The sequence below is a fragment of the Schistocerca americana genome, chromosome 5 (assembly GCF_021461395.2).
Source record: "Schistocerca americana isolate TAMUIC-IGC-003095 chromosome 5, iqSchAmer2.1, whole genome shotgun sequence".
NCBI lineage: Eukaryota > Metazoa > Arthropoda > Insecta > Orthoptera > Acrididae > Schistocerca > Schistocerca americana.
Genome location: NC_060123.1, coordinates 297,520,875 through 297,545,635, shown reverse-complemented (window position 1 = coordinate 297,545,635; position 24,761 = coordinate 297,520,875). Strand labels below are relative to the sequence as shown.

The window sequence follows — 24,761 nt, the reverse complement described above, 5'->3', positions numbered from 1 at the left end:
GATAATCAGTTTTTGGGTGCAATTCTTTGAAATACCCCTGTTTTGCAATAATTGGACTTCACAATCGTCCTGTTCAGACATGGATACCATTACAAAGGTTTATTTTCACATCTTTGTTTCTTTGCATTCTACTTGATCTATTGGGAGTTTAGCGTACAGTTCCTTAGAGTTATTTAATAATAAATACTCTTTTTCTGTCAGAATATAAATTTATCTCCCTCCCGGAGCATAGATAATTTTCTCTTCTTGGAGAGGGACTCAGTTCTGTTCAAGTACAAGATGTTCACTCAGATCAGCATCTTAAAATGTCAGCAGCTGAATTGTTATAAACTGTTTGAACATTTAGTATGGAAAGAAAGATTGCATGAAAATCCCGAAGGTGGTTAGGAGTGGTGGTGCTGGGTTGAGAGGTGTGAACAATATTCAGCAGACATTTTCATTGATCACATAAAGTCTTAACTGACAAATCAAAAACAGGAGGCCCCATTCCACTAACTGCACAATACAATACACATCTTATAGTAACCTCAAGACATGGCCATTAGAAGAAATTACAAAACAGAATGACTTACACAGAAACTTGTCAAATTTCATTCTCACATTAGCCACTTGTCAATACCACAATTGAAATACCCTAAAAATCTCCAATCTATGGATTACTGTAAATCCATCCTTCAAACAGAGGTTTCAAGAAACACTGTATAGCCAAAATGGGACCACTCAAAATACTCAAAACATTAGCTAAAAGGATGGCTACCAATTATCACAGATGGGCTTAGAAAAAAAAAAAGCCCTGGGGCATCCCCTCATCAACTGCACCAAGTGTGTATATGTCTCCGCCAGCATATGCACGACATGTCAGATCCTTTCAGCAGGTGCCAAATGGCTCAGTAAGGTGACAAACACAAATCAATGGAGATGAAAGCACGGGGGCAGAAATATTCTGACACATATTGTTGTTGGGATAAACACGAGTATTTAGCATCTAAAAGCTGCATGTTATATGACAGTCTACTTATATGATCTGGAAAGAAAGCATTTTACAAAACATGGGATGCATCAGAATAAAAAGGCAAATCATGAGTCAGACGGGGGATCAGCATTTCTGAAAGGTTTGGGACTAAATATAAGAAACATTGTGCAAAGTACTGATGACATCCGAATCATGTATATTGTTCTAAAGATGAACAAATAAATAAATCATGGCTTTAAATAATTAAAAGTAAAACAAAGGCACCAGAAAATAATAAGCACCTTTCCTATAACGATGTAACCGTTTCCTCTTTCTCTTGGCAAGGTTGTCTATCACCTCCAATGGTGTAATATGTACTGAACAATGGATATATTAGGTACATCACTGTTCCATCACTATGAATGAGACTCTGACACACTAAGTCCAAAGCAGTAAAACCCTTCAAGTTTTTGACAACCACTATGTTGTTTAAAACACTTTTTTTTTTTTATTTCAAGTTTTAGTGATCTCAGACGCAATAATTCCACTGTATAGATATTAACAGAAGAAGTTCATGCTAACAGGTTCCCCCAGCTCCCTGTTTTAAATGGCTTTCGGGCAACATCCTTACAGCCAGCCTCAGAACCATAAAAAAGTAATTACCTGTTACACCCACTTAGACTGAATTTAAGTCAATGATCTAAGCAAATTAACATGTTTACCATTTGCTAAAATAGTTTTAATGTTTGTTGGTAAAGCATTTCCAGTGGACATCAGATGCTATATTAGTTCTCTGTGGCAGCTGAAGAAAATATAATTAACCTCCTCCTCATTGCTGCAAAGCTCCGACCTCAGCGAAGTGTGGGGAAACCAAGAAGGAAAACTTTGATGCCGTGTTGAGGATGGACAAAAGAGGGGGAAGATTATCTGTCTATTCTAAAATGATGCAACTTTATAGATGCACATTTGCATATCAGCAGCAGCTATGGTATAAATTACACACAAAAGTAATAATGTTATATGAAAACATATCATATTGTTGTTAATGTTCAAACACATTCATTATGTAATGTACTATAGTGTACAAAAAATTAAGCAAAATCACAAAAAGAGGACATATTGCCTTATCAAGATATTTGAAGAATAACTGAATGAGCTACAGCTTAATCACAAGACATTTGGCATGCAACAGTGTCCAAAACATAACATTAGGGAAGTTTTGATAGCTAAGATAACCTTTGAAAGAAAATAACACAAGTGGATAATCTCTTTAAAAAAAGAAGCTGGTAATAGGAGTTACAGTTACACCAAACAGCTACATATGCTGCACAGTGATGAGGCATGCTCTCTGTGAGTTGGTTCAAGAGCTCTCTTGACAGTCAATCCTATTCCCCAGCAGGAACCATTGTGGAGGTATGGAAGTGTCCTTGGTGGAGGCTGACTGGATGCAATTTGCCTCCCTAAAGCATCCGATGCATGTTTTATAGGTTTCAGAACATTTGGTAGCAGTACCTCACCTCTGTACCTTTGAGTGATTAAAATATTCCTCCAACCACCAACAAGGATACACAGCACTGTACAGCCATTCAGCATGATGCTCCCCACTCCATGACACCATCACCACAAGACGTCTCTTTCCATGCTGCTCCTAGGGTTGCATCAGCCACCAGGTTCTCTCCAGAGTAATATGTAATAAGAATCATTTTGCAAACTAAAGCGGGATTCATCTGTTAAGAGCACATTCCTCAATTCATTCAGGGTCCGATTTTGATGTTGTTGGCTCCACAATACAATGGCCCATTTCTGGCTGAAGTAAGCAGGATATGCATGGCCAGACATTTGGCAAACAAAACTGCAGTTCTGAGCCTCTGATACACAGTTTATCAGGAAACAGCAGCTCTGGAGACAACTGCAAGCTCTGCAACCAGTTTTCTCGCTGTGGTAGTCCAATTCTGTTGGGAAGCTATGGCCAGATATCAGTCCTGCTGTGGGGGGTTTATTCTTGGTCAGCCTTGTGCTGGTCTACGACAAACATCTTCTGTGTTTCAATGCCATTACCAACGCCTCGAAATGACACTGTGTTATTCCAAAGGATATTGACACTTCAGTCTGTGTCTGGCCTGCTTCCAGGTGGCCGAGTATTCCATGCTACACAACAGGTTTCAATTGGCATCTTGTCAACTTCACCAAGACACTATACCCACTGCCAAGTAATAAACAAACAAAACTGAGACACAGGTGGTCTCATTCACTGTTTGTGTTTATCTTCTGATTAAGCTGCTATTCACAGCACAGAACATAGTAACCCTTTCCTATATCGAGTGATCAAGTAGGGTTTGTAGCTAAATATTTATACTGATGTTGGGTAATTGCTCATATCATTTCATTTCTGTGTTTTCATGATTATTCTCAACTTTGGGACCCTAGTGTATTTTTCAGCTGACATACAACATGAGTTCGCCGTGCTACTATAGTGCTACAGTTGTTGGATCACTGAAGTTTGTAGCAGTTGTAAACATACAGGATGGCACAGGAATCGATGTGACATATTAACACGGAATGAAAATTGTACCTCTAGTTATACTATGTGTATAGCATTAATACTTTGCTCCACTGTGTTTTGTTTCATGCAAATGTCAGTGGTGGTCAGGCTGCTGGAACATCGCCAATTCCTTGTTTCACAGGTAGCATTTCATCAAGGCTGAGCATGGATGTTTACCTGTTCAGCAGCATGTGGGCAGCTCTCCTTTATGCTGTCTTGAAAAGTGTCACGGGAACACAAAGAAGATTTAGAGCAATATTCCACACAAGTTGGGCTCCATCAAGAAAAACAGTTCTCCAGTTAACAACAAAATTTGAAGAAGGTATTTCATTGGAAGGGAAACAACCTCAGGCACCAACTGCTTGTTCAAAAATGGTTCAAATGGCTCTGAGTACTATGGGACTTAACATCTGTGGTCATCAGTCCCCTAGAACTTAGAACTACTTAAACCTAACTAACCTAAGGACATCACACACATCCATGCCCGAGGCAGGATTCGAACCTGCGACCATAGCGGTCATGCAGTTCCAGACTGAAGCGCCTAGAACCGCACAAACTCTTTGTTCCTTAGAATACATCACAGCACTACTGGTCATCAGTCAATGAAGTCCAAACCAGTCCTCCAGCCAGGCAGCAAAGGAAATGGGGATCTCTCAGCATCCTGTACAAAAGAGTTTTACAGAATGATCTCAAGCTCTTCTCTTACAAAATGACTGTGTTGCAAAAGCTGACTGAGCACAACAAACAGAGAAGACTGAAGTATTCATCATGGGCAGAAAGAAAACATGAAATAATGTTCAAGACATCGTTCCCACGTAAAGCTTATTTCTACCTCAATGTAACTTTAAACAATTAATTGTTGGTAAGGCGGGTGCCAGGTTGAGATTCATTGGGAGAGCCCTTAGAAAATGTAGTCCATCAACAAAGGAGGTGGCTTACAAAACACTCGTTTGACTTATACTTGAGTATTGCTCATCAGTGTGGGATCCGTACCAGATTGGGTTGATGGAGGAGATAGAGAAGATCCAAAGAAGAGCAGCGTGTTTCGTCACAGGGTTATTTGGTAACCGTGATAGCGTTACGGAGATGTTTAGCAAACTCAAGTGGCAGATTTTGCAAGAGAGGCGCTCTGCATCGCGGTGTAGCTTGCTCGCCAGGTTTCGAGAGGGGACATTTCTGGATGAGGTATCGAATATATTGCTTCCCCCTACTTATTCCACCCGAGGAGTTCACGAATGTAAAATTAGAGAGACAGTCCTTCTTCCCGCGAACCATACGCGACTGGAACAGAAAAGGGAGGTAATGACCGTGGCACGTAAAGTGCCCTCCGCCACACACCGTTTGGTGGCTTGTGGAGTATAAATGTAGATGTAGATGTAGAAAATGTACAATTTTGGGGTAGAGAAAAACTGCAAAATATTTATGTTCATGAAAAAAAAAAAAAAAAAAAAAAACAACAACACATGGGAGAAAATTGATAATGTGAATAACTCTATCCAGTCATGGCCTAATTGGACCCGCGTTTTTCAATTAAACTGACCAACGCAATAAAATGTTGGAAAATGACTTTGTGCCACACCATCTTGCCTATAACCTTCCAAGGAACACACAGCAGTTTATGCAAGATGGCGCAACACCTCACACAGCTAATGATGTACTGGATTTTCTATAGGAAATGTTCAGCAATTGTGTGATGTCCCATTGTTACCTGCAGCACCATTATGGGGGATTATTTTGGCATCCAAGTCCAGATTGAAACTGATGTGATTTTTGTGTGTGTGTGTGTGGGGGGGGGGGGGGGGGGGGGAGTGCATCTGAAAGAGAAACTCTCCTTTCGTGACCACAGAATATTGTGGATGTGTATGCCTGGATAGTGCAAGAAGATAAATTAAGACTTGTACCACGAAGTTGAAGGGAATATGTGTTCTTGCCTTTGTGAAGTTGTCTGCTGCAATGGAGCATGTTACTGAACATGCGATGAAGTGAAATGCATTTCCATGGGCTGTACTACCTATATGTAATATTTGAAAACTTTCATTTCAGAAATAAAAGTGTTGTGACAATATTAAATATGTCAATTATTTTTGTGCCACTGTGTAAGAAGTCAATACAATGTGTACTGACCTGTACCAGTAACAAGCAGAGAGCCAAAGCTCAGCTCAGCATTGACAACATATGTAATTGTTCAACAGGCAAAATTTAATCCTATGTCCATTACAGCTAATAATTGCCATATTTTTATATGAGCAGCTTTAAACCTGCCCATGTCCATGGAATCAGTTTTGCTTGGACCACAGGTCTGTAAAAAAAATTTTTTCCTAGTGCTACTGTTTCCTCCCAATTCTCCTTGCCATTAATAATAAGAATTCAGCTGATTTGCAGGAACTTTCATCTGCTTGTTCCAAAGCATTTTAATTGTCACATTGTCCAGGTCTATTGTAGTCATTTCATACAGCCCTTGGAATTAGAATGGCTTCTCCTTACACTCTCCTGTTCTAAACATTCTTGGTGTCTCCATCCAGTCACAGTGAGCCTTAGTCATTCCCTTCACTTCTCTCTCTTCTCATGCTGCTGGGGCACTTCTTGCATTCTACTTTGCAACTGACATACAGATTCATCACAATTATATGTAACAGTCCTTGCCTATTTCTGAAGGGTTCCTGGTATGTTCACTTCCTTCCAAACATTAATTCCAGTGGTGTGTACCCTGTACTGCGTGGCATTGCATTAAATACAAAAATACTATATGGTACTTGTGGACCCCAATTACTATGGTCCTCTTTCACAAAGTGTTGTAAATATTCCACCATCATCTTATCTGTTTTTTCAAGTGTCCCATTGTCTGTGGGTGAAATGCTGTAGTTTGGTTCTTTTAGATCCTTAATAATTTATGTAGCCTCGTGAATACCTCACTTTAAAACTTCAATCTCTGGTCAGTCAACAATACTGAAGGAAAACTACACATGAACACAATTTCGTATACGAATTTCTGTGCCCCTGTCTCAATGTCCTGTTGGTACTGCTACTGCAAATTTACCCTGATCAACTTGGAAAGTCACAATGTATTGATTTCTAGCCGTTTTTGTATCTCATGAACCTACTACGTCCATGTTACATTTTTCCAATACTGTCATCACTGGGTCTAATTACCAGAGATATCTTCGTCTTGCTCAACGTGCACTTATTCCTTTGACACTTGTCACACTTTCTAACATAATGTTCTGCATCTCTTTGCACGCCTCTCCGCTGCTTACAATTCTTTATTCGGTTTGAGGTTCTGTGAACACCTTGATTCCATCAAACAGATTATTATGCATTTCCTTTATAATTTTGCCTTTTTCCTCTGTGCCAATTTCCTCATTTTCTTCTTGTTCTTCATTTCACAGCGATTGTCAAATCAGTACCTATCTTCCCTCGCAACAGAACTGCTCCCAACACGGCTCTGCTGGCACCCATGGTTTCTTGAAATCTGGGTAGCTCAATCCAGGAAGATTTATTAATATTTCTCTTAGTTCCTCAAATGCGACTTGTTGCTGATCTCGCCATTCATTTGGCACACTGATCTTCAACAATTTATGTAGTAGACTCACTATTTTACTGAACTTTTGGAATAAACCGACAGTAATATCCAATAAACCCCAACTGCCCTTTAACTCCTTGGTGGATTTTGGAGCTGTAAAGTTCTTCATCATTTTATCTTGTCTGGTTCTACATATTTATCTATTATTTTGTGTCCTGAAAATATTACTTTCTGCCTTAGGAATTCACATTCAACTAGTTATAGCTTTAATCTATGTGCCTATAACCAATTCATGATTTCCTGCAGCTTCTTATTATGTCCTTTTAACGAATTTCTGAAACATATTATGTTATCCAAATACAATAAATGCTTTGTCCCTTGTGGTTGGTCCTGCCAAAGCAACATTTATTGTTTCTGGAATGACTTGCTGAATTCTTACCCCAATAAAAATAAAACAGAGGGCAGCCTAGACTATTTTATTTTAAGCTAATTATTTACTACAGTTTATATTTTTGACAAATAGTTATTTCATAGCAATTTTACAATGTATTTTAACTATAACTCTTCTTCAAATCTTAGTAATATAGACTATTGTAGTACATTTTATGCTAATAGTACACACTATACTTCTGATTGGTTAACACTGATGTCGTACACAGAACTGTGAGCAGGACTAGTGCTATTTAAGACCACTCCCTGCCTATCCATTTAGCAGTCAGTTCAGCTTCGTGGGTCGGCGCAGCTTGCTCCATAGAAGTCCATCTGCCGTTCCGGGTATATTTAGTTTGTAATAGTATTTCACTGTATATACAATACTGTACGGATCCCTCTATCTGTATGTATGTTATTTCAGAGTCTGAAAATGATCCTTAAGGATTGAAACCGGTCACACTGATTAAAAGAAATTTGCAATCAAGACTGTTTTTTAATTAAATATAATTATCTTACCCCAATGTCAGATTTTTGTACTCTTAATACTGGAAATTTACACTGAATGTTGTCTTTATCTACTGATTGTGTTAAAATCGGATAGTATCCACTGACCATACATGAAGTGGTAAAATACTTGGCTTTCCCCAGTTGGCTCACTGTCACAGTTACATTGGCTATGGGAAAGATTTCCTCCACTTAAATTTCATTCAACTTCGTATAGACTGTGACAAATCTATACTTTATTATTCCACTGGTGTGTCTTTTTTCTTCAGTATTAACAACAGAGGTGAGTTCCACTGACTTCAACTTTCAGTAATTGTATCCTCATTAAGCATCTTCTCTATTTGCTCCCGTAATGCCCCCTTCTGCACTTCCAGTATTCTGTACAGATGTATTTTTACAAGCTTTTGGCAATACTAATACTGGCATGCATGCCTTGCCATTTCTCTATATGACAATTTGTCACCTATTAGGTAAAATACAGAGTTTTTTTCAAATTCTTATTGTTCTCCTTTATTCATATGATCAGTTTGTATCACTTCTCTAACTTGTGCAATGCAATTTCCATTCATTGCTAGCTGTATAGCTTATAGTGGCATCACTTTCTCTACTGGCTCGCCCAATACTTCAACTGCGCTCATATTGAACCCTGCCTCACTCATACTCAATACACTGAGAATATATTTCTCTTGCTCTATGCGCACCACAGATTTGATTACACACACACACACACACACACACACACACATCTGTCGTGATTTTTGTTTGGGAATTGTAATCTCTTTCATTACTGGGTTTCAAGCCTGTCTAGAGGTATACTTAAAATCTTTTCTTCCATAGAAATAATTCTTGTGTCCCTTTCTGGTCCAACACTATCTTGTCTTAAAGGAAACTCAGCAATTTTAACCACTTGATTTGTCTTTGATCTGTACGAGGGTAAGTCAAGTCTCCTTGCGTTTCAACACACTTGGTCCATTATTGTACAAGCTTCCTGATGTCCTCATAAAAGAAGGTTCTCAGTTGAGCTGTGAGCAAGGAATACACCGCTTCTTTCACTGCTTCATCCGAGGCAAATCAACGGCCCCTATCTGTTTGAGTAGACCAAACAAGTGATAGTCAGAAGGGGCAAGATCAGGACTATATGGAGGATTATTCAGTACTTCAAATTTGAGTTTCTGGAGTGTTTAAGCAGTGTGGGCAGCAATATGCGACGAGCATTGTCGCGCAACAACAAAACACCTTTTGACAGGAATCCTTGGCATTTGCTTCGAATTGCAGGCTTTAGCCTGGCAGTAAGCATCTCACTGTAATGTACATTGTTTATTGTTGTGCCCCTTTCCCCATAATGTTCCAGTACTGGACCTTGAGCTTCCCAAAAAAACATAAGCATCAGTTTTCCTGCGGACAGTTGGGTCTTGAACTTTTTCTTGCACAGCGAATTTGGATGTCTCCATTCCATACTCTGCCACTTACTCTCCGGCTCATAATGATTGACCCATGTTTTGTCACCAGTAATGATCCTGTCTAAGAAGTTGTCCCCTTCGTTACCATAGCGATCCAGATGTTTTTTGCAGATGTCCAAGTGCGTTTGTTTATGCAACTGTGTGAGTTGTTTTAGGACCCATCTTCCACAAACTTTATCAAATCCAAGTCCGTTGTGAATGATTTTGTAGGCAGAACCATGACTAATTTGCAGACAATGCCACTTCGTCAATAGTTAATCGTCTAAGAGAATCATTTCACGTGAATGCTCTATGGTTTCTTCATTTGTGGTGGTAAACGATTGTCCAGCTCCTTCATCATGCGTAACACTTGTGCAACCATTTCGGAATTTTTCAATCCATTCGTAGACACTCCGTTGTGGCAAAACACTGTTCCCGTACTGTACTGAAAGTCTTCGATGAATTTCGGCCCCTGATACGCCTTCTGACCACAAAAAATGGATCACTGAACACTGCTCTTCTTTGGTGCAAATAGACAGCGGAGCAGCCATGATTAAGAGCACGGCAGCGATAACTAAACTAACCTATCAGTTTGAAAATTGCAAAGATATAACAACAAATAAACAAAGCATGCATCATCAATGTAAAATGACAGTACTACCAAAATAAACAAAAATATAACTAAATTGTGGATAATAATTGACTTACCCTTGTGTATCGTAGTTTTTCATTCACCAGCCTGTGATAGGCACTGTTTCATTGTACCTCTACTTCCTGTGGGACTTACCCTCCTATTCGTAGATCCCTTTTGACACCCCTTCATTTGCACTTTCTTCGCAGGCTCACTAACGCACTGTCTATTCATTAACTGTGGTTACCCCTGATCCAACAGCTTCTTAACAACTCATGGCTTTACTTCAGTCTCAGGTGTTGTCAGCAGCGGAATACTTCAATCTTGTATTCCACTTGCCTTCTCACCATAGTTAACAACAACCTTTCATTTCCTCCAGAAGTCACTTCCTCCTAGACCACTGTAAGGAATGTGCGATTCTCTGCCTATGATATGGAACTCTTGCTTCATTGGCATGTTTGCTGTTTTTATTAACTGCAAAACCGAGGCTCCCAATTCATCTACTGTACCTTGTATTACACCCTTCAGTCTGCAGATACCCTCCTGCTAATTCCTGCTTCTTTGGTGAGCCTCTCTTCTCTTATAAGGCTTATATGTGCCCCAATGTCTTTAATGCACAATACATTTACAGGGTCACTTTTTTGAAACCCCACAGTTGTCTCCCATTGCTATGCGGAAGTATGAAATTTGGCTCAAGGGTGCTTACAACCGTCCCCTTTAAAGGCGCAAAAGTGTAATGGGCTGTAACTTCATTCTAGGGCTCAACGATGCTTTGAAAGCTTGATGTCGCCAAATGTGAAAAAAAGGTCACAGTCTGAAGTCCATGTGATGTGTAAGGTGGGTTAATGACACAAGACTGGCCCCAAATTTCACCATAATTCTGCCCAGTACCACCATGGACATGTCACATGCTCGGAAGGTCATCAGTACCCCTCTTACCCACATTTCATCCCTTCCTTTGAAGCCCATGGGAAGGTGCTCAGAACTGAAACATGCAGTGTTGAATTCATGAAGTTTTCTTATGGATAACTGAAGAAAACATTTCAGGCACACCACCACGCAAAATCAACATGAAAAAGCCCCAGGGTGTGGCATAATGGGCACCAATGAAACCATCCCTTTACTTGGGGCTTCGATTCACACATATTTCAAGTCAAAACTGACAGTTTGCAGTGCAAGTTCCAATAAAACAACATTCTTGACATCCTTTGACACTGCCAGACGTGCATTATGGGGCTGCATCTCCACTAATGCGATTGCACACCATTGGAGGTTCAGTGCAAAGCAAATTTTTGCTCCCATTCACAGGATGAACCACTAGGGACAGATTAAAACCATTCGATAAAATCTGAACATAATTCTAAGCAGCAAAGGGTGCATATGCATTTTGAGCCCCCCTGTTTCACACCCTCTTGTAGTGTGATCATGGGAGGCAGCAGGGTCACGACATGTGAAAAAAATTGGCAAAAGGTCCTTCTAACAGCCCCCAGTTGGACAACGCCCTCAGTAAGTGGCAATCGCCCAACTTTATTGAGATTTTTAAAAATGTGCCTAGGTACTTAGGCACTTGCAGACATGCAACCCCTTGACCCCCCTCCGATTTCTGATGCCTGCCTACTGGCACCTAGGATTGCTTCACAAGTTGTCTATGAAAAAGCACATTTTTAAAAATCTCAGTAGTGCTAACAAACATTTTGGAAGCTCTTTGATTCTTCCCTCTTCTTGAGTGTTGCTATCCATCACACCTTAGCGCTTAACTTTGGCCTCCTACAGTCTCTAGCTATGTGACCCCTTGTCCCATGTTACTTCAAACTTCACATTCCTTACGAACCACTCATGGGATCTGACCCATTTGTTTCATGGATAATAGTGCTCTTTCCAGCTGCAACACTACCTCCACTGCACCGCCTAGGCTAATTTGCTCACCCTCACTTCGTACAATTGTCTGAATCCTATCACTTGATAGTCCTGAACGAAGCAAGCCCGTTATAGTGCACATACACGATCCAGTTGACCTTATAGTTGTGTCACCTCTGTCACTCTGGTGATTGTCCCTCAAAATGATTCTGGTAATTCATCTATCTGATTTGCACATTATGAAATTGTTTCCACGGAGTGTTGTCCGGCCTGAAATATCATATATGTGTAAAAATCTACGATGCACTTATCTGAATAATTCTCTTCTAAGATCAACCCAATTTGATCCCAACTGTTAGCCCTGACCCACAGAGTTAACTTCACACTAGCATCTCCTGTAATTTAAGATATGATGTATTGAAATAACAATGGTTTACATTCCTACAAATGTCTCATCCAAATTCTAAATGAACACTCATTATGTTCAGACTCAGCCCCTCTAAATTACTTATCTACCAATACAAGAGCGTCCTTTGCACTGATGCCGCTGATATCTGAGTCACTAACAGAAGTCATCTTACATTAGTACAATGTTATGCACAGAGACTTAAAACTACTTTTGTTGTCCCTTGCCTGAATTCTTTGTGTTGAAGATAATGCAGTTTCACTGGTTTCCCTTGTAGTTCCTTCTACACATATTTTTTCTTCTGCTGGGCTCTCCTCCAACAAGTCTGGCCAGGACATGTTCACCACTTTTCACTTGGGTTCTCAAGATGGCATCCGTTCTTTTGACCTGTTCCACAGGTGTAGTCATAAATCTTCTTGTTGTACATAGTTCAACGGACTCATTCAGATAGAATATCAGAGGAGAAGCAGAAAGACTATCACCCGATTACCTACTTTCAATTACCTCTACAGAGCATCAGACTCTGAAATTTGTACGTATGTAGCATTGCAGCACAGGTCCTACAACCAGCTTTGGATGCTGTGAGGTAACGGGCGAGTTGTGGCGCCCTGAAAATATTCTAAGTTCGGAGTTAGCGTGGCTGCATGGGCCACTCAGAAAGCCAGGGCTCGTCAGCAACTGCGTGGTGTCGAACATTAGCCAGAACAAGAGGGGTAGCCCCAGCACGTGGTCCAGGCCGACCGCGTGGCTGGGAATTCCATGTTGACGCTGTGTCGAGGACTGTGCTTTGTGACGATGAAGGAGATTTGTATGCCGGGAGTGCCAAAGAAGGCGGAATTTGCGAAACCATAATGTCAGACATTTCACGGTTCATGTAGAAATCAATAATAGCCAAAGGAATCATGATACCTTAAAAAGAAACATGTACATTACCATTATTTGCACAATGATTCTGATGGTGTAACAGGATTTTCAATATATTTATTAGTTTAAAGTTAAGAATCTGAGTGTAAATTATACAAGTAACACCCAGCAACGAGTTTCCAAAATCTAAACAGTTCATCCGATTATATCAATCGATGTGTCTTTAGAAAGCTATTAGTGTAAACCTATATGGGTATGAATTACAGGCATGTACCCTAACTTGAATAGTACGAGTTATTGGAGGTCAAAGTGGCCGATTACTTTTGGTCACATCAGGCCATAAGTAGTCCACAGTTACACGAAAAAACAGTACCAGCATGCTTACAAATATATTTATTCGTCTATGTCTTTTTTATATCCAATATATACTATTCATGAAGAAATTGGTGAAATATTTACTGTGTTTTAGAAAGAACAGAGACATTAGGCTACTGGCCTACTTTTGTTTCTATTCCTTTGATATATGTTTATTTAATTTGTTTATGTATTTAACAATGTGTGTTAGAGTGTGTTTATGGTCCAGCCATAGGAATATTTATTTAATTTCAAGTTATTTACATGTAAATCCAGTATTTCTTGTGTGTTTCAATATGTTTGTGAGTTTGTGCTGGCTTGGAGACATGATGGGAGAAGCGCTCTAGACAAACACAGCACTCATTACTACGGTAGCCAACTACGGAAGTCAATGGAGAGACTGTATGGAAGTGGGGAAGGAGCATCGGGTGGCAGAGGACAATGGGGAATGCTGGACGGGAAGGCGCGATGGACGATCACAGGAAATACTTGGAGAGTGGTGAGCAGTTTGCGCGTGGTTGCGGGAGATAAAAATATTTCGTAGTGCCGACTTGTGCACTTGTGAGATTTCTGTGGCTTCTGCAGTGAAGACATAGTATGCATTTAGAAGTGAATATCTCGCGAGCTATGTTGTTGTTCATAATGAATTATGTGAAGTAGGAATCTATTGTTTCCCTGTTATTCAACTTATATTTTATTTAATTGGTGGATCATCGACACCAATAAGTGTTTTGCAGTAATAAACGGCATCCTTAAAGTTACTTCTGCTATTGTACTCACCATTTAATGTTGTTAAAAATAGTAACTGAAGATTTTATTTAGTTGCAATCTTTCATTTATAAATTTCTATGTTACATTAAAAATTCACAATTGCCAAGTGACAGGAACCTTCGACCATTCGATTCATGTGTATATTCATATTGTATACTGTATACCCAGCAGTATTTGGCTTGTAATGCAGCAACTACGTATCCCAGCCCCTAGACAATGAAACCAGTCAAAACTTTTAATATTTCAATTCTGAGTGAGGGTACATAGTTGAGGATCATAGTTTTTATTTGAAAGCCCACAATGCAAGTGTGGCCTGCACCGTACAGTCAGGGTGTTGACGTCATTGTGGAGTTTACCTGTATCAGGGTGCGATGGAGAAAATCGTCTAGGATATTTAGCAGAGGTGAGGTTGGAATGAGCAGAGAAGGTTTTTGGCTTCTTAAGAAGTGAATAGGGTGCAAACACTGCCAGATACAATGTAAGAATACTTTACTTCTCAGTAACTCAACCTTTCTCAGAGTGATATCTTACAATGGGGTTTTACACAAACGATTACACTACCTCCCTATATCTTAGTCCTTTCCGGTAACTCTCGGTTCCTGTTCACTGTTGGAAATGAGTGCTCTGCTTGTAACTCATTCTGATGATACACAATGAAATACTTGAATTGCAATAGGAGATGAGAGCGAGGCAGCGCTCATGCATTCCTATATTCTGACACCCACAACAATACTTATTATCTTTCGTTGCAATTTACATAACAAGGCACCTTACTCACACAAGAAGAAAAGTGTCCCTCTGTATGTTCTGAAAACACATAGAAATACAACTATTCATTAATACTTCTAGAGACATGCTGTACAGAGCTTGTTCTTTACTAACAGGAAGAAAATCCAAGGTAACAATTGTGGCTGGATACTTCTTGGTAAATCAGTTGCCTTCCTCGAATGTGTACAGTCTTCTCGTAGTTTACTGCAGCATTTCCGAACTGTCACTCTATAGTGACAGCTCTCAACAAGTCAGATGACCCCTGGTACTGACCAGCTGCGATTTCAACTGTCGAGACTGCCTCCAACTGCCTTTTATATATTTCTTTTTCAGGGTCTCTAACAGTGCTGCTTTCTCCAGCTGTTACTGGAGGTCGTTTAAATGGCAGAAATCTTTCCAGAAGTTACTCAAACCACCTCAAATGGTTGGAAACACCCAACTTGGGCTCTTACTTCCGTGTTTTGGCTGCTGTTACATACAGGTCTGTTATTCCAGGGTCGCCTGGCCCAGGCTAGACCACACTACTATCTTTCTGGGTGTGATAACAGCTATGTTTGCACCACTACTCGGCCATGCTCATTGTGACTTTCCAGCACTATCCTTGAGTGTGGTGTTTAAAACTGAGTACTTTAAGATGTTTCCTTTCTTTTCATAGTGCCTGCAGATATTTCTCACATCAATAAAATTTGACAGTGATGACAACTCTTCCAATAAAAACTTTGTCTCTCATGTTAATAAACCTTGACAGTCACAGCAGCACTGTTACAGTGTGCAAAGAAAATTGTCAAACAACAATGCCAGACAAGATTTCATTGTTGTAAATACAGAGTTTTGTTTCATGTTCGCTTTCCCTTTATGATTGTATCAGGAAAACCTCAGACTATCATTTAGAACAAACATAAAAAAAATAGAAATATGCACAGACAAGGAAAGTTGAAATTTTGGCATTAAATATGGAGAACCAATCTTCTCTTCTTTATTTCAATGACAAAATTTTCCAACAATATGGTTCTCTTCCTACTACCATCTAGACCAAAATCCTACAGAACACATCTGGAATTTTGCAAACAATAAGATCCACAGTCTTAATACGTCAGGCATTTCGCTTGCTAACCAGAAAAAATAACAGCTGATACTTTCACTTGGATAAATGTTGTGTGTCACCCAGGATGGTGCAAGTCTTTTGACATAAAGCTATGTCAGCAACTTCTGAGTCAATGTGTCAATTTCGATGCTTTTATTTTCAAGCATATTTCCAGTTGCCTCACAAAACTGAGTGGTACTGCTTCCAGACCTTGCACCAGAGAACAATTTGAGGTGGTCACTGGAAATCAAACCAGGGACCTTGGTGTTTCTAGGCAATAATGCTAGTCACCAGACCCCACTGTCAATTTGATTATGCAGCTGCGAAATTAGCTTTTGCTCTTGTGACATTATAAAACTAGAAAAGTCAAGTATTATTCCTAAAAAGTGCCTGATAAGCACTAGAGGAGAGATAATTTAACCAGCAAGGAAACTGAAAATATGATACAATCAGCTGGCAGAGATTTGAACATAGGATCGACATTATCATCCTCTATTTAAAACAGCAGAAGACGTCTCTACAGACAGAGCTGTGGAAAATAGTGACATCACCAGGGAAGGCAGTTTTACAAATACTGTCAGTTAATTATTGTCAACAGCCAAGGTTTATGTTGTTGTTCTAAATGGGCACTTCACTAAGTGGTGTGTAGCATTTAAGAACACTCCACTTTTGAGAGTACCAGAGTGTGCACTGTTATCATTTCCCCTCCCGGCTTGTCAAGTGTAAGCACAACAGTGCTCCACCATTGCCAAGTAATCTATTTGTTTTGCTGGGTGATACCTGTGTACTGCAAGTACCCACAAGCTGTAAATGCTTTAATTAACACACATACATACAAAAATCAACACTTACATTAAGCTACTTTCTTAAATAAATCAACATAATGGTGCAGTGTACCTCTGAAGCAAGTGATGTTTACAAGAATCACAGTCTGTCCTAACCTAAAACCTTCTTATTCAAAGTCACCATTTATTAATTTCAGATGGTGGTTCTCACTCTAGAGAAGCAATGGACAACTCTCACAGAATTTGGTGTTAAAACAAAATCAGCAAACAGAATTCATAAAACACTAATAAATACTGTTCCTACAGTGAAATTCTGGAGAGAAAATTTTTCCCATTCAATAAAAGTCTTGGATAATGGATTGTCATCAAAGAAACAGTATTGTGCAACTGACAGTATCAATAATCCACACGAGTGCAGAAGTGGTTGCAGCAATAGTATACTGTTATTTCTTGTTATGTTTCTCTCAGTGTTGAGTAGCAGTTCTTCACTCAAGGGTTCAGCTGGTGGGAAAACAGACAGCATTTTCAAGATGAGCTTTTTATTGAGAAGGAAACTACTGCTCACTTGAAAGTAGCCAATGAAATTTTAGATTTATTTCTTAGAGTGATTCACAACTGCCAATCAATGCATCAATTATTGATTCTCTGCAAGTCTTCCCTTATTCTGCTACCAAACTCTGGTGTTGCATTTTCCCTATAGATAATAGCATCATATGTGAACAGTCATATGGAGCTTCCGACACTAGTAACATAGTATTTATTTATTTTTAGTTATGCAGCATTTAGACATTTTTGTTTACCTTATTTGACTTATGAGATGTTCTTCAGAATCAGTGCAAAGAACTGAAAATTTGTCACTCCCATAGTAACAGCAGGTACAGTAAGAGAAGTATGCCAACTGAACATAATCCAGAAAATCAGAAAGGTCTGTTACATGGCATGACAGATAACCTTCACTGTTTAACTATGTTATGAAAGTATGACAAATGTCTGTAATTCATAACTTCATAGCCACAAAAATAGTACAATTTTTATGAAGAAAATCAACAAAGATTTAAGTATGCTGTCTAACTTTTATGGATGACCTGGCAATAACTTACAAGCTATTCTAGGAATTTTCATTGATAAAAAGTTGAAGATCTTTTTCAAAAGAAAAAAGCAGCAAAATACATGCTAACAAAAGTAGATAAAGTAAGTTAAGTAAAAAAGTTGAAATGCCATGGAGAATTCGGTAATTAGAGACATTCCTAAAATTTCTCTATGTATTTCTAGCCACACATGCCTACCCCTTATGTAAACCACACATTTTACGAGTGGTCCCCTATATTAGTATTATTATTGTTGCTGTTGTTATTGTTGCTCTTGTTGTGAATGCACACATATTTTGTACTGGAATGTTTTATTACAATGAACAATATACACTGAGGCTACACAGTAGCCAAGGTCTATAACAGTATCTGAGAAGTTGCAAAAGGAAGTGATCATACACACTTAAAAGTTCTCCACCACTCAGATACTGTAATTTATAACAACTCTTACAAAAAAGAGAACAGTTTTTCATCATTCTCCTCATTACAGCATTCCACAGCATATATAACAAAACAGACTGAATTACGATTATGATCAATCATATACGTACACAAATAAGCAATATATGTCACAGTATCCCTGAATGAACGATATTATAAAGGAGATTCAAACATCTTTCTCTCTTCTTTCTTTCTCATTCAAAAAGCAGAAACACCTGACTATGTTTGCTACTGCATTATGCAAGAATTCTGGATTTTGTGAACTGGAGATAATCGTTTTTTCTGCAAATCAATTCGCTTTGTATTTAGCATTTCTTGTGTAACTTTTGATGAAACTATGCTATTTGCAAAAAGGCACCAACAATCATCACCTCATTCAAAAGAGAATGTCTAATTTACCTATATTAATACAGTTTATACTGTTTTCAAGTGGACTATTTAGCTTGTTACGTTTGGTCTGTTTTGCGTTCTTGAATGTCTCGTATAATTTAACAGAGAAGAGATGACACATGATCCAAAGACATAAATACCAACAAAATCTTTACAATTCTGTTATTGCTGTAAAGCTGAAGGAAAGGCCAGAATTGCAGGAATAATTCAATTTTTTGGACGGGGTAACATAACTGGCTTTAGAAACAGTCTATTTTTAAGGTAGCAGCATTCAAACTCACAGCTTCATAAGTAATACGCAAATACTTAATTAAAAGGTTGGTGCATTTAATATAAACAGACGTTCCTCTTCTTTCTTAATCCAACGCAGAAGTTTATTGACTGCATTAATTGCACTGAGCTTTGTAACCAATGGTTCAAATGTTATATAGAGCTCGAACCCTGTAGTAACCTGAAAAATGAAAAGATAAAGTCAATATAATTACTACAAAGGCCAGCCTAAAGGATTAATTTCGGTAAATCAAAAACTATACTTTACAGATTAAATTATGATGATAAAACTGTGGGTTAGACTGGTATTTGAACACAGATCCACAACTCTCTCTCAGAAGCATGCTACAATTAACATCACACTCACTAAAACACTATCGACCAACTCAGAGCATGGACTCTGCCTCTTTCCTTCCAAACTCTGCTTAGTGGAAAGATATTTTCTCAGAAATAACCATGAGGCTTTGGATATGCCATTGCAATATTTGGAAGCAAATGGGAAGAGTCCAAGGCAAGCTGAGGTTTTGAGTTAGTCCACGAGGCATTATGAAGTAATTAATCCCATGAAAGGTAGGGATCTAGTTTCAAAAACACAGCCAGCATAAAGTTTTAATTTTTCACATGTCAGATACGCAACACACACTCTGCAGAAAGTGAAAGCTCTTCCCTAAGTGTATTCTAAACTATATCACATGGAAACCATTGGAAAATATAGCACAGATATCACTCTTTCTTTTGTGATAATGTAACAGGATGAATGACCAAAGATTTCCAAGTTGTACCAGTAAAGGCAGCATTTGTGTTCTGTATCAAATAAGCCTTCCCATCCTCTGTAACAACATGAATTCAGCTGCTTACTAGACTCATATAATAACCTAACTAACTCATTACCAATGTTAATTCTGGAACTTGCAGTGAAAGATGTTTCAACAAGCCTGACCTCATTACTCTCTCAGATAGAGAGAGAGATAGAGAGAGAGAGAGAGAGAGAATCATGTCAGGAACCAATCACAGTATGAGAAAGTAGATATTAAGACAAGGTACCACAACCCACGAAGCAATTCAATCTAACTCTAAAGGTCTGTGTTGAGCCATATCAAGAACCGTAGTCACAGTTGAGCTCATCTAAACAAATAGCATCCGCTCCCAATAACACTCAACACACAACAGCTGGTGATTTACCCTATCTTAGCATGCAAGAAAGTAAATAACTTTATACAAATTTTAAGCAAGCTGTCTTGGACTGAATATTTTTTCTACTAAAAAAGTTTCATGTTTTACAGCTGTTGAAGAGGAGATAATTACAGAAAAATTTATAAAAACATACTGAGATGTGTGCTGGGAAGATGCATCCTCTGACATGTACTACTCATGTGTAAACTGAAAAAAAAAATTTTAATGACGACACGAAATGTGGTTTTGATGACTTGGAAAAACAGTTGCTGCAACTAGAAATAGCCAATGTAAGGGCCCTTTGGGGGAAATCGTTTACCTGATATGGCCAAGAGCAGTTCTCTGTTAGCAGGCAGTTCATGTAAGTTAAAAATTTTCATAGATGAACAATGGAACTGAAACACTGTTGGACTTGGGCACATTCTGCTAGTGTGTAGCACTTGAAAAATTTTCAACAGTAGCTGGACTTTGAATCATTCAAGGTTGGGGGACTTTGAATTTAGGCAGACAGTGCTGAGATTTGAAATTAGATAAGTTCAGGCTTTAATTACTTGTTGTGAAGTGGGAGTGTGATAGAGAATTGAACATTGGGCATTAATTAACAGCCATCCAGAACACATGTCTCTCACAATGTGCTGTTATGTGTTGGAAGTACGATAAATTCAATTAATTCTGCTAAACTTTTAATTCTGAGACAATCCTTGGCAGTTTAGTTGACATTCATCATTGTTCCAAGATCTGATGAACTTATTAATTTTTTTGGTAAGCATAAAGTATAAGTGAACACTACTTCTGCAGGAGCCATAGACATCCATAAAAATTTAAGCCCTCAGTAGGAGCAGCTAGATGGCAATTTACATCCCTTATAAAGCTCACTTTTATGATTTATGTAGGTACTTTGCATTTACTTGCAAATCTGTTCAGCCCACAAACAAGTCTATATCTTTCACAGTCAAAATGCGATATCTTAATGGTTTTAAATATTTCATTATAAGATAATTACTTATTTGCTCTGAAAATAATGGTAGTGAATAAACGAAAGATTCCTAGATGTTTAGTTCTTCTATTAGATTCTACAGAGTTTGGTCCTTTCTAAAAATTTTGTGTAAGGTTCTTCACAGTCATATTCTATTAAACTTAAAACACAACTGACACCTTTGCCAATGACCCTAGCAACACAGTTATCTTATTTATCTCCTACGAGACATTACCTACAAACAAATCCGGGGTACGGCTATGGGCACCTGCATGGCACCATCCTACGCCAACCTCTTCATGGGCCATCTAAAGGAATCCTTCCTAAACACCCAGAATCCTAAACCCCTCACGTGGTTCAGATTCATTTTGACACATTTGCTTTGTGGATCGAAGGTGAGGACACTCTATCCACATTCCTCCAGAACCTCAACAACTTCTCCCCCATTTGCTTCAGCTGGTCCTACTCAACAAAACAAGCCACCTTCCTAGATGTTGACCTCCACCTCAGAGATGGCTACATCAGTACCTCCATCCATATCAAACCTACTAACTTCCACTTCGACAGCTGCCACAAATTCCATACCAAGAAGTCCCTTCCATACAGCCTAGCCATCCGTGGTCATCAAATCTGCAGTGACGAGCAGTCCCTCTCGGAACATACCAAGGGTCTCACTGAAGCCTTCACTGGCCGCAATTATCCTCCCAATCTTGTACAAAAACAAATCTGCCATGCCTTATCTTTCCAGTCCCCCACTATCTTATCCACATTCCTCCAGAACCTCAACAACTTCCCCATTTGCTTCACCTGGTCGTACTAAAAAAAAAAACAAGCCACCTTCCTAGATGTTGGCCTCCACCTCACAGATGGCTACATCAGTACCTCCATCCATATAAAACCTACTGACCTCCACTTCGACAGATGCCACCCATTCCATACCAAGACGTCCCTTCCATACAGCCTAGTTATCTGGATCTCCCAAAGTCCCGCAGTCCGGCCACAAACGAGCATTCCCCTCGTAACTTAGTACCACCCAGGACTGGAGCAAACTGAATTACATTCTCTGCCAGGGTTTTGATTACCTCTTATCATGCCCTGAGATGAGAAGTGTCCTGCCCACTATCCTTCCCGCTCCTCCAACCGCGGTATTCCGCCATCCACCGAACCTACACAATATACTCGTCCATCCTTACACAACCTCTGCTCCCAATTCCTTACCTCATGGCTCATACCCCTGTAATAGACCCAGATGCAAGACCTGTCCCATACATCCTCCTATCACCACTTACTCCAGTCCAGTCACTAACATCACCCAGATTCCATCAAAGGCTGGGCTACCTGTGAAACCAGTCATGTGATTTAAAAGCTAAGCTGCAACCACTGTGTTGCATTTTGTGTAGGCATGACAACCAACAAGCTCTCTGTCCACATGAATGGCCACGGACAAACTGTGGCCAAGAAACAAGTGGACCGCCCTGTTGCTGAACACTCTGCCAAACATGATATCCTTCATTTCAATGACTGCTTCACAGCCTGTGCCATATGGATCCTTCCCAACAACACTAGCTTTTCTGAACTGCACAGGTGGGAACTTTCCCTGCAATACATCTTACATTCCCATAACTCTCCTGGCCTCAACCTTCGTTAGTCACTGTCCTCGCCCATCCAGCCCCCTCCCTGTTCACGTTCCAGCACTACACAGTGATCATTTCACCACCACACCCAGTCCTTTTATTTCTCTCGTTTTCTGCTACTTCCTCCCTACCTTCCCCACCTCTCCCCTGCCCTCTGTCTAAGCTGCAGCACTTCACTGTCTTCCACCCCCACCATACTATTCCTCCCCCACCCCGCCCCAGCCTCCTCCTTACCTCCACCCAATTGCCATTCCCATCATGCACTGATGTTGCTCACAGTGTGTTTTCAGTTGTCTGGGACTGCAGAGTCGTGTGTGTGTGTGTGTGTGTGTGTGTGTGTGTGTGTGTGTGTGTGTGTGCGTGTGTGTTTTGCTGACAAAGACGTTAATGGCCGAATGCTATAATTGTGTGAATCTTTTTGTTGTGCTTAACGCAACTCAGCATCTCCGCTATATGGTGAGTAGCAGCTTTCTTTCTCTAATACTGTTACTATCTCCTATGAGATTATATCGGTTTATGAGGTGATATGGGTACTCCACTTTAAAAAAAAAAAAAAGTCCTGCGTAAAATCTCACTGAACACTGTCAAAAGCTTTTTCGAAGTCTATAAATGATAAATGTGTTTCCTAGTCTAATTCTCTTCTTTTTTCAATTTGAATACAGCATATGTCCTTTCCCAAAACCAGTCCCTGCCTTTTTAGACTAAAATATTGCAATACAATTTTAGTCAATAATTTAAAATACCTCTGTAATTACTAGCCTCTGATACAGGGGTTGGACAAAAATATGGAAACATCACAAGAAATGCACACTTGAACATAAATGCAGATGGTGGTTAAGGCTACAAGTTGTATTTGACCTCAAATGGCACCTGTTCAATGTTGTCAATATGTTGCAAGTGTCGGTTGTGGTCAGAACAGTGTTCTGTGTAGTTGTGAGTGTACATTATGTCAGAGCTAAGAGAATTCAAATGTGGGCAAATTGCTGGTGCTTGTATGGTGGGTGCTTCCACAACCAACGTGACTGAAGTGTTTGATGTTTCAAGAATCACTGTATCGAAGATTTACACCACATACAGGGAAAATGGAAAAACTTCACCCACTAAGTTACAACACAGATAAAAATGTGTGTTGAGTGAGCATGACGGATTGTCATTGAAAAAGATTGTGACGAAAAAAAAAAGAGGACAGAGCAGCTGCAAAAGTCACTGGAGATCTGAATGTCACATTCACGAATCTTTTTAGTGGCAAAACATGATGAAGGGAGTTCCGAAAGCAGGAAATTGCAGGACGAGCTGGAATTCCAAAATCACTCATCAGTGATGCGAATGCCTGTAACAAGGAAAACATGGAGCCAGAGTCATAAAAAATGGATCATGAAGCAATGAAAGAAAGACATTTGGTCGAATGAGTTTTATCACACACTTCTCAACTTCTGGCTGAGTTTACATCCAAAGAGTGAAACCTGGTGAGGGTTCAGTGACGATCTGGGCAGCCATACAGTTGTTTTCCATTGGCCCCAAAGTATAACATCTGTCAAGGATTATGTGAAAATTTTGGCTGATCAGGTCCATCCCATGGTACAATGTTTGTTCCCCAATGATGGTGCTGTGTTCCAAGACAAGAGGTCCCAGTCTCACAGCTCACGTCATGCAGGACTGATTTTATGAACATGAGGATGGTTTATCACATCAACACATCTCAATGTTATTTGGCCTTTGTGGTCTACTATGGAGAAAAAGAATGCATAATCACTATCCATCTCCATCACTGTTACCTAAACCTGCCACTATTTTGCAGGAAAAAATAGTATCCTGTTAACCATGGTTTCTGTACTTGAGTGATGAGCCATTGCTTATGCATAGAACACTAATTTCCCTTG

At 39.5% G+C, this 24,761-nt stretch overlaps 1 protein-coding gene across 1 annotated transcript in view; it reads right to left on the bottom strand.

The window, feature by feature from the left end:
• Window positions 1-18,477: 18,477 nt before the first annotated feature.
• Window positions 18,478-24,761, bottom strand: part of LOC124615501 (vacuolar fusion protein MON1 homolog A) — a 106,561-nt gene continuing 100,277 nt past the window's right edge. Inside the window, exon 8 of the mRNA XM_047143451.1 lies at window positions 18,478-19,279. Within this exon, the coding sequence (XP_046999407.1) occupies window positions 19,139-19,279 (141 nt within the window). The 3' untranslated portion in view covers window positions 18,478-19,138. The remainder of the gene's footprint in view (window positions 19,280-24,761) is intronic.